This window comes from Thermobia domestica, chromosome 13 (assembly GCF_964235325.1).
Source record: "Thermobia domestica chromosome 13, izTheDome1.hap1.1, whole genome shotgun sequence".
Lineage (NCBI taxonomy): Eukaryota > Metazoa > Arthropoda > Insecta > Zygentoma > Lepismatidae > Thermobia > Thermobia domestica.
The window spans coordinates 50,383,258-50,401,132 of record NC_137466.1 but is presented as its reverse complement, the minus strand read 5'-3'; the positions used below and the strand labels follow the sequence as shown (position 1 = coordinate 50,401,132).

Genomic DNA, 17,875 nt, shown 5'->3' with positions numbered 1-17,875 from the left:
GATGACTACACAACACACGGGAAAACCATATCGGAGAAGCGGAACAGTGGGCGGAAGAAAATCATGAGTGACAGGTCACGCCGGGTATTAAAGCGCATTGTCACGCAGAACCGTCGTGCCACTGCGGAGCAAGTGACGGAGGAACTCAATCTGCACCTCCCCCACCCTGTTTCGACAATCACAGTCCGCCGCGAATTACATGGTCGAATTACATGGCGAATTACGGGGTCGTGTTGCACGGGCCATACCGCCCATCAAGGAAATATTGATTGCAAGAAAATAGTGAAAACTCTTTTTTTTTAATTTTAAAAATTATTATTTTTTGTTAACATTTTAATTAATTTATCCTTTTCTCCTATATTATACTTTTTTTGAACCAATATATTTCAGGCAAAAATTTTCTTGTAGGCCTTATATCTGGAGAACTACATATAGTGTAACCAAACAAAAACTATCAGTTAACTCAGTATGGTGTGCTTCCGAAGAAAATACGAAAACTCGATTTAGGGGCCGTTCAAAAATTTTGTGGCTCCTGATCCAAACACTAATTATTGACTAAAATCACAATCTTTTAATCCACTTTGGTTTTTCTAAAATTCTTGTTCTCGTCATTTATTATTCCTTCGCTCCCCTGCACTTGTACAGACCTATCTATTCCATTGGTTTTTATCTACCTTTACTAAACTCTATCTACTTACAACGTGGCAACAAACACTTATATAAGTACGTGTCCCTACATTCCAACTTGGCACCCATCTCTACGCTTTTGTTTCTATTTTTCCTTTTCTTCCTCTTCCTGATGAAGTATTTTAGCAAAAGCTCTCATAGTATGCATTTTAAGTGTTATGATTATGTCTTTACTATATTTTGTAAGTAATCTATATTATAAAATTGAAAGTGACTATGTTTGTGACTCTTAATCTCTTGAACCGCCCGACCGATATCGATCAAATTTCCAACGTAGATGTAGTTCTGGCCTGAGAGTGTTTTTAGCTATTTACTTTGACTGTAGAACTTAGGGGAGGGTGTTTTTAGCTATTTACTTTGACTGTAGAACTTAGGGGAGGGGGAGGAGGGGGATATAGAAAAAATAAATAAAACTTAATAACTCTTAAACCACTAGACCGATCTTGATCAAATTTTCAATGTAGATGAGATTTGGGACTGGGATGCCTTTTATCATTTCATTTTGACGGAGCAACGTAGGGGAGGGGGTGGAGGGAGAAATATATAAAAATCAATAAATATAAAAGTAAAAGTGACTATGTTTGTGAATTTATAATTCTTGAACCACCCGATCGATCTCAGTCAAATTTTCAACATATATGAAGTTCAAACCTGGGAAGTTTTTTATCATTTCATTTTGACAGTAGATTTTAGGGGAGGGGCAGGGGAGAAGGGGAAATAAATGAAAATGAATAAAACTTAACTCTTGAACCACCCTACCAATCTCGATGTAATTTTCAACATAGATTAAGGTTTGGGCCTGGGATGGTTTCTTCATTTCACTTTTACAGTCCAACGAAGTGGAGGGGAAGGGGGAAGATATATGTCAAAAAAGTAAAAATAAAAGTGGCTGTCTTTGTGACTTCATCACGCTTAAACCACCCAACCGATCTTAACTAAATTTTCAACATAGATAGAGTTCAGACTTGAGGTGTTTTTTATCATATCACTTTAACTGTAGAACTTAGGGGAGAGGGAGGTGAGGGGACAGATATATAAAAATAAATAAAACTTAACAACTCTTGAACCACCCGACTGATGTCGATCAAACTTTCAACATAGATAAAGTTCGGGCGTGGGATGTTTTCTTCATTTCACTTTTACAGTGCAACTAAGGTGAGAGGGAGGGGGAAAATATATGTAAAAAAAAAAAAAAAAAAAAAGTAAAAATAAAAGTGACTGCCTTTGTGACTTCATCACGCTTAAACCACCCGACCGATCTTTTAAAAAAATCAACATAGATGAAGTTCGAACCTGAGGTGGTTTTTATCATATCACTTTAACGGTAGAACTTAGAGGAGGGGAAAAATCTATAAAAATAAATTAAACTTAATAACTCTTGAACCATCAGACCGATCTTGATCAAACTTTCAACATAGATAGGGTTCGGGCCTGGGATGTTTTCATCATTTCACTTTTACGGTGCAACCTAGGGGAGGGGGAGGGAGGAGATATATAAAAGTCAATTTATATAAGACTGAAAGTGACTATTTTTGTAACTTAATAACTCTTGAACTATCCGGCCGATCTCAATCAAATTTTCAAGATACATGAGGTTCGGATCTGAAAACATATTTGCAATTTCACTTTAACGGTAGATCCTAGGGGAGGGGAGGGGGACGTATAAATAAAAACAAATAAAACCTAATAACATTTGAACCACCCAGCCAATCTCGATCAAATTTTCAACATATATGAGGGTCGGACCTTGGGAGTTTTTTTATCGTTTCACTTTGACGAGCCAACGAAGCGGAGGGGGAGGGGGAGATATATGTAAAAAAAATAAAATAAAAATGACTGCCTTTGTGACTTCATCACTCTTGAACCACTCGACCGATCTCAATCAAATTTTCAACATACATGAGTTTAGGAGCAGGGATTGCTTTAGAGTATTCAGTTTGACGATGCAACGTAGCGGAGGGGGAAATTTCAAAATGATCAAAAATGACCGACATTAGTGTTTAATCCATAGTTTTCGGGGTCGATGAGAGAAACAATGACACTTCTGATACTGTTTTGAATCCAAGTTCAGCCCTGATAGTTGGGGAGGGGAGGGTACAACGTAGGAGAGGGGGATAAACATTTAAAAATGATCGAAAATGACTAATATTAGTGTCGGGGATCCATAGTTTTAGGAGTAGCTGAGATTAACAGTGACAATTCTGATGCCGTGTGTCGCAGCAAGGAGGAAAAAATGAAATCTTTAAGTTTTACATCCCACTGGTATGTCGATTAGGCTAAAGGAGACGGTGAATATGAGAAAAGAATGAAATGGTGGAATGAAGAAAGTGGGAGGAAACGGGAGAACCCCGAGAGAACCTACGAGCACGGTGTTTGTCCACCACGGCGCGAGCTGGGATCGAACCAGGGACCCCACGCACCGGAGGTGAACGCTCTACCACTGAGCCACCGCGCCCCCGCAGCAAGGAGGAGGGGGAACTATATATAATAATGATCGAAAATGACCAATATTAGTGTCTAATCCATAGTTTTCGTGAACATTCAGATGAACAGTGACATTTCCGAACCGGTTTAAATCTAAAATCAGCCCCACCACTTGGGGGATGGGAAGAAAGAGATGTATAAAAATGATCGAAAATGGCCACTATCACTGTCGCGTTTATTTTTTTCTGAATCCCTTAGATGAGCAGTGGTACTTTCGATCCCGTTTAAATTCAAATTCAAACCCACACAACTTGGGGGAGGGGGCGGAAGAGAGATTTAAAAATCATCGAAAATAACCGATATTAGTGCTGAATCCACATTTGTTAAGGTCGCTGAGATGAACGGTGACACTTCCGATGCCATGGCCCGCAACATAGGGGTGGGGAAAATATATATATGTATATATATAAATGGTCAAAAATGGCAGATACTACTGTTGAATCTATAGTTCTTGCGGTCGCCGAAATGAGCAGTGCCACTTCTGATGCTGTTTAAGTCCATTTTCAGCCCTGACTCTTGGGGGATGAGGAGGGATGACATACATTAAAATGATCCAAAATTAGCAATATCAGTGTGCATTTAAATTATTTACTTCAATCCAGCGAAGCGGGTAATATGTGCTAGTTCATTATATATATTGACTTTCAATTTTCTTGTAAACTTATTTAAATACTCATTATTGTTTTTGTTGTAGGTGATTTTGGCTTTACAATGAATCAAGTGACTGTGACATGTAGACGATGCAGGTTTATTCTGCTTTTACACCCTGACATACCAGTGCTTACTGCTCACGGAGAATATGTTGATTTCAGCAATATAAATCCTACAGATGACATTGCTTGCAATTCCGTGAGTAATGGATCTGTCTGGTATATTGAAGAAGAGACATTACCTGAATGGATAATAACAGCAGTTGATGAGGTAAGTGAGGTTCATGTGTATTGTAACGTGAATTATAGAATGAAAAATGAAATCTTTAAGATTTACGTCCCACGATTATGCCGGCTAGGTTAAAGGAGACGGTGATGATGAGAAATGAAGGAAATGGTGGAGGAAAAGGGTGAGAGGAAATGGGAAAACCCACGCACACGGTGTTTGTTCACCACAAAATTCACTTGGCGCGAGTTGGGATCGAACGGAGGACCCCATGCACCAGAGGTGAACCCTATACCACTGAGCCACCATGGCCCCTCTAATTATAGAATGTAGGTAAGGTTATTCATTATAATAAAGTAGCAGATTGCTATGTTTATATAGTAACAGTCGCATTGAGAGAGCATGGAGGAATGGTTAGCTGTCCCTTTTGCATTCGGAAAGTCCTGAGTTTTGCAGTTCATGTAAAACTCAGTCAATAAAACGGGAAATCAGGAACGTTTTTCGAAGTTTCGTATTGATAACTTACGTGACGCTAACTTTACCTGTGCCTTAACTTGGTCGGTACAGCTACATTTGTACGCGCTCTGTGTAGTTTAACAGAATTCTTAAGAGTAACTAAACAAAGAATGGAAACATGTCGAACCATATCGTCAACACAATGCCTGTTTATTTGCTACACACTTATAACATTACTGCAATCAACATAATTAGCAAAGAACTATTATTTCACATTCTCCCGGTATATTACTTTCAGGTTCCTGCTTTAACACATCCTATATATATATATATATATTAGGGTGTATCTAAAAAAATTTTTTTTCGAAATCCGGCTACGGCTAGTGCGGCTTTTTGGCCAAAGGGCATCAATAAAACGTATAAAAAATCCCAGCTCGATCCGACAACTCCTTCTGCTGCCGAGTCGAGCCCAAATATTAGAAAAATCGGAAAAAAGTAACTTTTTAACCGATTTTCAAATATATATATATATTTATATTTCTTATATTTTTCGGTGGTGTAAGTCATTAAGAAATAGCATTAGGAAAGACAAATAAATACAAACAACAAATTTATTACGCCTATTTTTGTGCACCACAAGCATAAAATCCTACTGAATTCCGTAAAAAAGAAGAAGAAAGCACTAAATTTCCTTCCTGATAAACAAAATATATTAGCGTTAAAATTACTTTATCGCTTTCAATGAAACAAGGAGGTTTCTGTATGCGACTGAAGATAATTCTGCAGCTCTTCGTTTATTTCCAATTGCGGAGAATAAGTTTAGGAAATAATCCAGGACTCACTACGTGGAGGTGGCTGCAGATCGAGTCCCACCCGCCCGCCCGCCGCGTTCATTTTTTCTTAGTTACTAGCTAGTCATGTAGGAGGACTTTGTAGCAAATTTCGGCATTTGCTTCCGTGATTTCAGAGTAGCTAAGACGAATTTGTGCCGTTCTTCAGGGCTGCAAACATCCGATGCAGCCTCAGTGACGAGTTTGACCATTCGTTCAACACTGTGTGTGACACGGAAAGTATTTTATGTCCTCATTGGCAAAGGCAGAACTTCTAATGTTCTCACGCAGAACTTTAGTACTTATATACTTTGTCAGTGGTGGCTCCGTTAATTTACAGTTTGACCGATCGATGACTTCTACGTATGATGGTGCGTCAAGTCTAATTTCCAGAGGAACAGAAAATTCTCGAGTGGCATTGGTTTGACACAACGTTGTTCTAGCTTTGAGTATTCTTCTCCAACCTAATTGCCTTTTGACAGCATCATGATCCGAAATCATTGACAAGAGTAGATTCTCTGGATGGCTAAACCAGGCATTCCTCTTGATGACGGGGTCAACAATGTTTCTTGTAACTTCGTCCAGACAGCGGGAAGACGTCATCAACTTCCATAGATGACGTGGTCCTTCCACGATAGATGGTTCGTTCTTAATTGAAAACCAAACGAATGCGTAGACTTTCATGATGTAAACAACTATGCGCACAAGATTGTCGGATGGCTTACTGGTTGATACATAAAGATGCAATGATCTATTCGCAAGGGTCAACCACCTTGCTTGATGCAGTTTTCCTATACTTCTTTCTGCTAAACCTTGAGGACAATCTCCTGAATATATTGCGTTGCAAATGTCAAGAAGATACTGTTGATCACTGCTTAGACTGCTGCTTTCTTCCAGCTTCAAATCAGCGATCCAGCGTAGTGGAATGGGTTCAAAACGTGTGATGGCTTTAGTTTCACAATTTTGAAGCAATGTTCCAATTGGACCCGCGTAGGTATTTGGCCCTGTACTCTTTCCATCGAGGGACTGGAATAAGTGTCTAAGTGGAAGTTCGTTGGTGTGGAACGTGCAAACAACTCTTTGGAGAGGCCTGTTCAAAGACTTTTCACAAAGGGACATAGCACCATTCTTGAGGCCGCTGTTTATTGGGGTACCATTCCCGCCAATAACACTGAGATTTGTGAGATCAATGTCCTTTTCACGGCAATAATTGAGCATTGCTTTTTGAATGCAGTCTCCTGATCCTGATTCTGGAGTGACGTGCCCCAGATACTCTGATCCAGGCTCTTCAACTAACACAACATGTTCCTCTTTTTTCGCAACACGTCTAACACTTTTTTCTTCTTTTCTAAGGTCAAAGTTCTGTCCTGTCTACCATCAAAATACAAAGCTCTTATTCTTTTTTCTTTGAGAGCTGCATCAGCGTCGGCTAAAATGTTTCTAGCTAAAGCTCTTTTTTGTCTTTGAATTTTGCTGGCATCTATCACATTATCTGTATTTTTTGAGGTGACCATTCCGACGTCTTCTAAGAGGAAAGAGGCTAGAAGGGCCGCGTGTCTTGTTGATGTCTTAGTCCTGTATACTGTAGTACAAAAGGTGGGTAGTTGCAAGTTCGTCTGCTGAACAGCATGTTCAGGCGATGTTTTGAAATGTTTTGGTGGCAAGTACTCCTCATCTGTACTTGAGTCCTTGTCTTCCACCGCTTGTTTTTCGCAGTCCACTTCTTCTGGATCAAAGCTTTGAGCTGATTGTGCTTGATCTGTCCCCTTACCTATTGATCTTTGTCGCTGAAGCTTTCGTCCTAACCTCTTGATACGTCGTTTGGTTTCCTCATGATCCAAGTTTCCTATAACCATTTTTCTTGATGTTCTTTGATCTAGAAGAAAAGGCACCTCTAGCACTGGCACTTTTCTTCGTTTTTCGCAGTTACAGGCAAGAGGATCGGAGCACTTACAAAAGGCTATATCAAATAAAGTATTATTGGCAGACTGTTGAAAATCAGCAATTCGTTGTGCACAAGTTTGGAAACCGGACTTTGCTGACTTTTGCAAGTCACGGACAATATTATGGTACTTTAATATCATAGCAACAATCCTTCTGACACTGAGAATTGCTTCGCCGCTGATTGAGGTGTAATCCCAAATTTCTACAATCTTCCTGGCGACGATAGAAGATAAATCCTTTGTTGAAGGCTCTTTCCGAGATCCCGAAATTCTCATTTTTTCTTCTCGCTCCCATAGGTAATGTCTCAATACATCTTCAACGGTAGGTAGCTGTGTTCTACCGAATTCCTTGGGTGTCCCAATAATGCTATTCCTAACGTCAGACCGTAACAAACTTGTCGATGCCATAACGTCAGGGTATCTGTCACTCTCTTTCTAATAAAAGGTACTTAACACAACTGAAACACTTTTCTCACTTCTGCACTCAGCACTTCAAACGAAAACAAATTATTTAGTTAAAATTCCCTGCAGCACTAATAAATAACTCAAGCAGCAACAATCACATTCGACACAGCTGGTTGACTACTGGCGACTGATAAGACTGATCCCTTCATCTGGGCAAGTACAAGAGAAGAAGCGTTCGGGGAGGGGTGGACAGCAGGTGACTTAGTGCGATAAGCAGATGCATAAGGCATTGGGAACAAATTATTTATACTATTACTGCTCTTAGAATTTAGCACTAAGGTGTTTTCTTCGTTATTCAAGAGACTTCAATAGTTTTATATTAAAATTTAAATGTACGATACGCCAGAAAATCAGTGCCTTTTTACAAATAATTAACTAGGTTTTTATGCTTGTGGTGCATAGAAATAACCGTAATAAATTTGTTTTATGTATTTATTTGTCCTTTCCAATGCTATTTCAATAATTTGAACGACCGAAAAATAAAAGAAATATAAAAAAATATTGTTTGGAAAATCAGTTGAAAAATGAATCTTTTGTTAATTTTTGTAATATTTGGGCTCCACTCGGCAGCAGAAGGAGTTGTCTGATCGAGTTGAGATTTTTTATACGTTTTATTGATGCCATTTGGCCAAAAATCCGCACTAGCCGTAACCGAATTTCGAAAAAAAGTTTCTTTCGATACACCTTAATATATATATATATATATATATATATATATATATATATATTTAATATTGTCATTTTACTTTCATGCATGCGGTTCTATCTCAAAACTACCGGTATGTCATAATTTATCTATATACAACTGTTTTATGCTATTTTTCTTTCTGGTTTATACAAAATTTCCAACACACACACTATCCAACAGGTCTGAATCTGGTACTGATCGTTCTAATTGAGGATTTTGTAAGCTTTCCACCGAAAAAATGATGGTATAGTACCTATCTTGAAATATAGACTCTGGCCGATTTTTTCTCCAAAATTACTTCCCATACCCCATTGTAAATAATTTCAAGTGTAAATGACTTCATGGCTAATAAGTAAATATACAGACTGTTCCATAATTCGTGTTATTTTCTACAGCGCTGGGAGAAGATGAAGTTTATACACTATTAATGTAACATTTGGCACTCTTATTGAGAAATATCTGAATTTTTCGAATTTCTAAAGAAAATAAGAGAAAATTGATGTCTAGCCCCCCTTTTAGGGGTGTAAACACGAAAGTTCATTTTCTTTATGGGAGATTCAATGTTAAATTTTAGAAGCAGTTTTCTCCAATAATTATTCGTAAAGATTTTGGAGCAAATGAGTTGTATTTGTTACAAAATGCAAAAACACTCATTCACAAAGCTAGTAAAGCCGTCTCAAACATTATTTTGCGAAGGTCTCCCTTTTGGGGGCAAGGGGCGTAAAAAGGTGGTGGGTGATATGTTACCAAAATCCCAAAATTTATTTTCGGAATGCCAGTAAGCGTGAGATTAATCACAAATGTCACAGAATTAATGCTCCAATGTCCTTACATGTAAGAGTGACTGATAATGGGGCTACAGCCCCCTTTAAAAAATAAAAAAAAAATCAACATAAATATCCTTAGTAGAGACATACGAGAAGAAGGTATTTTTGTTAATTAATGTGAAATTTGGCGTCATTGTATCAAATGAGTATGCGTTTTTCAAATCTGGAATGTTATTTTGATAACGCACCGCCTTAGGGGGCCACAGGGGGCGAAGTACTCGATGATGGATCTTTATAAAAATTCAAAATTTTGTTCCGGAAATGCCAGTGAGCGTCAGATTTTCACCACTGTCACAGAATTAATATTCTAATGCTCCTTGCATGTGCAGTGACTTATATGGGGCTATAGCCCCCTTTCAAAAATAAAAGAAATCACCATGAATATCCTTAGTAGGGACATACGAGAAGAAGGTATTTTTTTAATTAATGTAAAATTAGGCGTCATTGTATCAAAACAGTATGCGTTTATCAAATCTGGAATGTTATTTTGATAACGCACCGCCTTAGGGGGGCAGAGGAGGCGAAACATAAAATGATGGATGTTTATAAAAATTCCAAATTTTATTCTGGAAGTGTGAATGAGTATTAGATTAATAACAAATGACACAGAATTAATATTCCGATGCTCCTTGCATGTGCCAGTGATTGATGTGGTGCTACAGACACCTTCCACAAATCACCAAAAATCACGATAAGTATCCTTAACAGGGACATACTAGAAGAAGCATTTTTTCTATTGGTCGATTAATGTGAAATTTGGCGTTATTCTAATAAAAAGTTATGTATTTTCCAAATCTGAAATGTTATTTTGGTAACAGGGGACAAAGGGCGCAGTTGGTAATTTTTGGCTTTGGAGGGCACAGGGGCTAAAGTATAAAAATTCCAAATTTTATTTTGGTAGTGCCAATGAGCATGAAATCAATTGCAAGGCGCACAGAATTAATGCTCCTATGCTATTTCCATATACAATCCGCAGCAAAGAACCTGCAACATGAGCATGTAAGTTTATTGTGAAACTACGACTAACAGCACAGGGAATCAACATAACGCGTAAGTAGCATGAATCACGCCAAAGAAACCTCTGCGTCCTCCCTTGCACACTTATTTTGGAACAAAAGACTTCGTCGTTTCACAATAAACATATATGCTCATGTTGCAGGTTTTTTGCTGCGGACTGTACTAGTGACTGATATTAGGCTACAATCCCCTTTCATAAAACAATAGAGCTAAAGCAACAATATGATAATGGTCATGTGTTGATCTCTTTTAGTGGCGTCAACTCAAATTCTGATTGGCCTAACTGAAGTTTCAATGTAAAATGCGGAAAGCAGTTTGCTCTATATTTATACGAATTTTGCTGTAAATTAGGAGTTTTAGGTAGAAAATACGATACCATTCCTCTTCTTCCTCCCCTTTCATCTATGATGGTACATGCGTTTCTAGTTTTATTACGCCAAACCTCCAAATTGGGGAAGATAGTCAGTAAGAAAAATTCGAACTTTCCGTTATTTCCTGTGAGCGTCAAAATATTTGGAAATATACCAAAATTAGTGCTTAGAAGCTACCTCCATGTGCCAGCGACCACTTTAGTGATTCAATTCCCCCTTCCCGGTCCCAAAATCATTTAAAGAACCACACCACTTTGTTTTATTATATTCCATGCTTCTCTCTGGCCTATTCAGAATGTATGCTAAGAGATGTGTGTTTAAGAAGCACTGGAACACGTCCGAATCATTTGTTGGCGTCCCACTGTAAGCTGATTTTAAGCAATGTCAACAAACTTTTGTTTATAAAACACCCTCTAATTCCTGACTCAACTTCTTGTTCATGTGTGCTGACAACAGTTTCAGACCTTTTCTTATCGCAATACACCAATGATTTACGAGTTAACGTGTTGACAGTTCAATAGGATTTCGTGTCTGTAATCAACAGCTGGGTTAGATTGACTTCTTCAGAAATAGACATTACATAGTAGGTAAATCTCGGGGATAGACTGGCTTAATTATTTGATAATTACTTGTCGTTTCCAGTATACTTTAAGAGTGCATTCATACTGTAGTGTCCTTCGATCATGCAGTCTTTAACTCAAGATCAGCGTGCTAATGTAATTGAATGGTACATTTTATCAGAAAAATCTGCAAGAGCAACAAGATTATTTCTATGGGGTCAAGTGTCGAATGGCCACCAAGAAGTCCGGATCTTACACCATGCGATTTTTTCTTGTGGGGATTCCTAAAACAAATTGTCTACCAAAAATCATGTAACAGTGTAGAGGACTTGAAACAGAGGATTGTCCACAGTATAGAGATGATCACTCCAGATATGTTGAGAAGGTGTTCACAGTTTCTTTAGTAAATCGCATTAATTTATGTCTTGCTCGTTCAGGAGGGCATGCCGAATAAAAGTAAGTTGATTTTATGGGTTTTACACTTAGGTTAATGATATTTTTAAACAATTAGTGATAGTAGAGCCAAAAAGAGTAGTTTTCAACAAAGAATAATTTCCAGCAACTGATTCTTATTCCTCGGGAAACATTTATTTCTATTACAACCGTGTGTCCGTGTGTATTACGTCTGCAGTACATAGAGTAAGTTCTTACATGGAAAGTTGGATAATACGGTTATTGTGTAAGAAGTAATGAAAATACACGCTTTTTCTTTTTACGAATAAAGCAAACAATATTGAAACTTAAAGCTCACTTTTAATTTTTAAGATCTTACTTTTCATTAAGATTTTTTTTTTTTTTTTTTTTTTTTTTTTTTTTGTTCCTGGTACGTTTTCCATTGTCATTTTATGTTCTATTTCGAGATGGTTCTGCTTAAGTGTGTAGAAAATACGTAGGTGATTTGTGTGTGAGATTTTCTGCTATCAAAAGAGCCCTAATTAATTTTAAAAATATAAAATTCTTTGATTATATTCCAGTGACACCATAACAACAAAGCTATATGCATAATCAGTTACACTGACAAAAGTTATTCATTTACAGTAATTTCCAGGTTCATTGTATATATATTTTTTTTGTTTTGCAATAATGACAACTTACATATTAATTATGACATATTTATTGTGAATTTTTGGGATTTTTGGAAGGGGGCTGTAGCCGATATAAGTCACTGGGACATGCAAAGAGCATTGGAATATTAATTCTGTGACATTTGTGACTAATCTCACGCTCATTAGCATTTTCAAAATAAAATTTGAAATTTTCATAAAGATCCACAATATTATGCTTCACCCCCTTTGCCGCTAAAGGTGGTGCGTTATCAAAATTATACCGAATTAAAAAACAACAACAAAAAAACGCCAGCGCCAAATTTCACATTACTTGATTTTAAAAAAATAGCTTCTTCCGGTGTGTCCCTGTTAAGGATATTTATCGTGATTTGTGGAAGGGGGCTGCAGCCCCACATCAATCACTGGCACATGCAAGGAGCATCGGAATCTTAATTCTGTGTCATTTGTTGATTAATCTGATACTCATTCACACGTCCAGAATAAAATTTGGATTTAGATTCAAATGCTTATGCTGCGCGCCCTGTGCCCTCCTAATCCCGTGACACCAAAATAACATTCTATATTTCAAAAACGCGTACCTTTTTACTAAGATAACAAATTATTTTACATTAATTTGACAAGAAATAATGGTTTCTCGGATGTCTCTGCTAAAATATTTATGGCTAATTTTTATGTGATTTTTTGGAAGGGGGCTGTAGCCCCATACCAATCACTGGTACATGCAAAAACATCGGAATATTAATTCTGCGAAATTTATGATTAATCTGATGCTCACTGGCATTTCCAGAATAAAATTTGGAATTTTTATAAACATCCATCATTTTATGTTTCGCCCCCTGTGCCCCCTAAGGCGGTGCGTACCAAAGTAACATCCCATAATAAAAGACACATACCTTTTTAGCACAATAACACCAAATTTAACTTAATTGATTTTTAAAAAAATAGTTTCTTCCGGTATGTTCTTGCTAAGGATATTTATGGTGAATTTTTAATATGATTTTTGGAAGGGGGGCTGTAACCCCATATCAGTTACTGACACATGCAAGGAGCATCGGAATATTAATTATTTGACATTTGTGATTAATCTGACCCTCATTGGCATTTCCGGAACAAAATTTGGAATTTTTATAAAGGTCTATCATCTGATGATTCGCCCTCTGTGCCCCCTAAGGCAGTGGTTACTAAAATAACATTTCAGATGTAAAAAACTCATACCTTTGTGCTACAACGACGCCAAATTACACATTAATTGACAAAAAGTACCTTCTTTTCGTATATCCCTACTAAGGATATTTATGGTGATTTCTTTTATTTTTGAAAGGGGGCTATAGCCCCATATAAGTCACTGGCACATGCAAGGAGCATTAGAATATTAATTCTGTGACAGTGGTGAAAAATCTGACGCTCACTGGCATTTCCGGAACAAAATCTTGAATTTTTATAAAGATCCATCATCGAGTACTTCGCCCCTGTGCCCCCCTAAGGCGGTGCGTTATCAAAATAACATTCCAGATTTGAAAAACGCATACTCATTTGATACAATGACGCAAATTTCACATTAATTAACAAAAATACCTTCTTCTCGTATGTCCTTACTAAGGATATTTATGTTGATTTTTTTTTATTTTTTAAAGGGGGCTGTAGCCCCATTATCAGTCACTCTTACATGTAAGGACATTGGAGCATTAATTCTGTGACATTTGTGATTAATCTCACGCTTACTGGCATTCCGAAAATAAATTTTGGGATTTTGGTAACATATCACCCACCACCTTTTTACGCCCCTCGCCCCCAAAAGGGAGACCTTCGCAAAATAATGTTTGAGACGGCTTTACTAGCTTTGTGAATGAGTGTTTTTGCATTTTGTAACAAATACAACTCATTTGCTCCAAAATCTTTACGAATAATTATTGGAGAAAACTGCTTCTAAAATTTAACATTGAATCTCCCATAAGGAAAATGAACTTTCGTGTTTACACCCCTAAAAGGGGGGCTAGACATCAATTTTCTCTTATTTTCTTTAGAAATTCGAAAAATTCAGATATTTCTCAATAAGAGTGCCAAATTTTACATTAACAGTGTATAAACTTCATCTTCTCCCAGCGCTGTAGAAAATAACACGAATTATGGAACAGTCTGTATATATAAGTACATGAACCAGTACAGGATAAACACCTATTTTCCCATAGAAGAGAGGCAAGTTGCGAATTATACTCTAGCGCTAAAACAGACAATCTGTTATGAAGCATAAACGCCAACTGCTAGCAGTACGGGAGAAGTGGGTTCGATTTCCGGCAGGAGCACGTGTGGTTCTGATCCTATCTCATATATCCTCGCTGCTGAAAAGATGGTAAATCTACTCAACCAAGAAAGAAAAAAGTAGTAAGGAATGGGATGCAAACTCATTACTTCATATCAAGCTAATATATTAGACCCCTTGGCCATATATTATTACCTAGATATTGATATTATTATGTTATTGTGAAAGTTATTTAATACAGAATTTCATAGTACTCGGTACTAAGTATCATATGTATAATAAAATCTAGATACTGATAGACTAGACACGTTGCTTACGTGGGAAATACGCGTGGGATATATATATATATATATATATATATATATATATATATATATATATATATATTCATAGTTGAGAAGCGTTTAGGCAGACCAAGAAGAAGGGAGGATATACACTGAATCGTGGGGATGAATAAAAACAGATTGGATTGGTATAGTCAGCATAGGATCCAATAACGAATTTTTGCTTTTGCGGTGGTGTATCAATCTACTGGCTTCTTAAGTCACGCAGAATGCCAAAAAGAAAGATAAACAGACTCTATGAAAGACTTACTGTATTCTTAATGATCGTCGTAAAGTAGAATAGAATCAACTTCCTTGTGTGTCTGTAGTGTCAAGAGAAAAGTAGAGACGCAAGCAATAAAGATTTTGGAAAGGATTTTATTATTATTATTATTATTATTATTTTCCTATTCCGACATAATTTTGTATGGTGCGGAAGATACGTGTTCAATTCACAACGGGAGCTATTGTAATTCGGATACCACGTCAAGCTGTAGGTCAATGTCACGTATAGCTTTGGTGATGAAAGGGGGCGCTCAAACATATATATATATTTTGGTGATGAAAGGGGGCGCTCAAACCCAATATATATATATATATATATATATATATATATATATATTTATAATGCACAAAATCAAAGAAGATAAGATATTACATTTTTGTAATACTGTTATTCGGTACCGGAAGAAAATCCTCATTGTATGGGTCATTTCACTAGCTATATGCAGTGGCCACGGTTTGGATGAACATGAATGTCACGTGTTACACTATTTTGACCCCGCACTGTGACTTAATAATAATAAAGTCGTTTGACGTATGATTAGCGTTATACTAAAAGCCTGAAGTCAGTGCAGGAAACATGTTAGTCGTACTCATTAGTATGGTACTAATCACGCGTCAGAAGGACTCTGCATAAGGCTCTATAAGTGTAATGCCAACAGTAGTAATTTAGTGTGATAATCTAAAGCATTAAAATTATATTTTAAAAGTAAAACCATTTATTAAATTAATCAAAATAAATAGAATAAAAGACGTAATTAATTATTTGATTTCTGTTGTTTAATACTTGCCAGGGAGAAAGATATCGTCCTTTCCTTTAAACAAGGATAAATCTCTATCTCTTCCGCAGGTTGTGGCTCCCAGTCACCGCCACTGAATATATGTGCATTTGTAGATAAAAGACGTTAAAATATCGTCTTTTGTTACGTTCAATATTTTTATTTCGTTGTTTCGTAGGAGAAAACTATTATTTCCAAACATTGTGGAGTAGGACTATCATAGTCGGAATTTACGTCAGTGGATGTCTGTTGCGCTCTATTGATAGCTTGACAGGCATTATTCGATATTCACGATTTCTCATGATTTCTATTGTTTGTGTTCCAGGGTACTCCTTTTGGAATTCACAATTTGTAAATTTAGCTCCCAAAAGTGAACCTCTAAACGTAAACTATCATGTCCCTTTCGATTAAAGCTTATGATCTGCGTACGTTTAGAGACAGCGAATTTCTTCTTTAATTTCATCTGTTCAGTTACTACAAAAAATGACAAATTGACTTCTTTTGTCAATGAAAATACCATCGAAATTAATGCGTTTATTTTTTAATTTGTTTTATTTTATTTATTTATTTATTTATTTATTATTTTCGCACTGTATGAATATTCACTTTGCAAAATTATTCAGCTTAAATTTTTAACCTTTTGTGAATTGATATAACTCATAAAGAGTGACAATGTCATATTGAATTACATTACAATTTAGTTTTCCAGACTACATTCAGCTTTCTAATTTTTTCCTTTATTTTACAGGCTGGGTGGATAAAAGGAAAATTATGTTGCCCAAAATGTCATGCACGACTAGGGTCGTTCGATTTTGTATCTGGTTCAAAGTGTTTGTGTGGATCCCATGTTCTTCCTGCAGTGCACCTCGTCAAAAGTAAAGTAGACTGTATTAGAGAAGCTGACAGACACGCATCTCGCGAGTGTCGCACAGATAGTGAACAGTCAGAAGATTACCCAATTGTATCGCAGCCTGATGGTGGGTTTACAAGTGGTGAATGTGTTCAGGATCTTCCAATTGATATTCCTGTATATTCTAGTAGGGGCTGCTACGAAGATGGTAGTTGGAAGTCTGAAAAGAATCGTGGTATACATGCTACGGAGGATGCAAGTAGTGAAGATGATGGCGATACTTCGAGACAGAGAAGTGGATTTACGATGGATTCCAGTGTATCAGATATCCGTGAGCCTTCAGAGCATGCTCAGCAACAAAGTTTGCTTCTGGGTGGGGTATAGTTGGTTTTATTTATTATCTTCCTTTTTGTTAATTAAAAAGTATCAAACTTCATTGTTTCTTTGTTGCTTATAACAGTAATGTTCGAAATTTTCGAGAGCTTTACAGACTTTGATACTATTGTTTCTGTTTTTTTCTTATAGGATTTGCGTTATAAAATGTTTTTTCTACATTTTCGGTATTAATCATCAATATTTGTTTTGAGAGAAAGTTCCTGTTTTCATGTTTTTGTATAAAATTATGTATTGAATCGCATTTCCGGACGCTGTAATTGACACTCCAACGCAAATACAGAAATGTTATTCCCTCATGTAGAAATAGAGTCCGGACTAAGCATCAAAACTTAACATATATATATATATATATACGTGCAAAGAGTCGCTTCCGCGAAAGTATTTAATGATTATTTTCTTATTAAGTGTACTCCCAATTTACTAACTGTAAATAAAAATCTTCGTACCTTTCCAACAGCTAAAAGATAAGAGCCCAGTACAGTTTATAGGCACTCCTTACGTTTTCCTCAGCGCATCGAAAGAAAACTTGCTGCTACACAAAAGACATGTTGCGTGAAATTCTTTATTTGTTCATCCTGTAGTTTAAAAGTGACCGAATGAGTTTAATATTTGATACTTAGATTTTTGTTTTCTTCCTATTTATACGTACAATGAAAATCATTTGTATTGGTATAGGTTTTTGTGTAAGATCACATATAGCGAACACTCAATAGA

General features: G+C 36.7%; 1 protein-coding gene and 1 non-coding gene across 5 annotated transcripts in view; one reads left to right on the top strand and one right to left on the bottom strand.

The window, feature by feature from the left end:
• LOC145668138 (E3 ubiquitin-protein ligase RNF180-like) overlaps nucleotides 1-17,875 on the top strand; it is a 75,067-nt gene that overhangs the window by 28,659 nt on the left and 28,533 nt on the right. For all 4 annotated transcript variants that reach the window (XM_081735706.1, XM_081735707.1, XM_081735709.1 and 1 more), the window contains exons 2-3: nucleotides 3,866-4,092; nucleotides 16,664-17,138. In XM_081735706.1, coding sequence (XP_081591832.1) covers nucleotides 3,866-4,092; nucleotides 16,664-17,138 — 702 coding nt within the window. The remainder of the gene's footprint in view (nucleotides 1-3,865; nucleotides 4,093-16,663; nucleotides 17,139-17,875) is intronic.
• TRNAR-CCG (transfer RNA arginine (anticodon CCG)) lies at nucleotides 3,071-3,142 on the bottom strand. Its single transcript has one exon. It is a non-coding gene; the product is annotated as a tRNA-Arg (tRNA).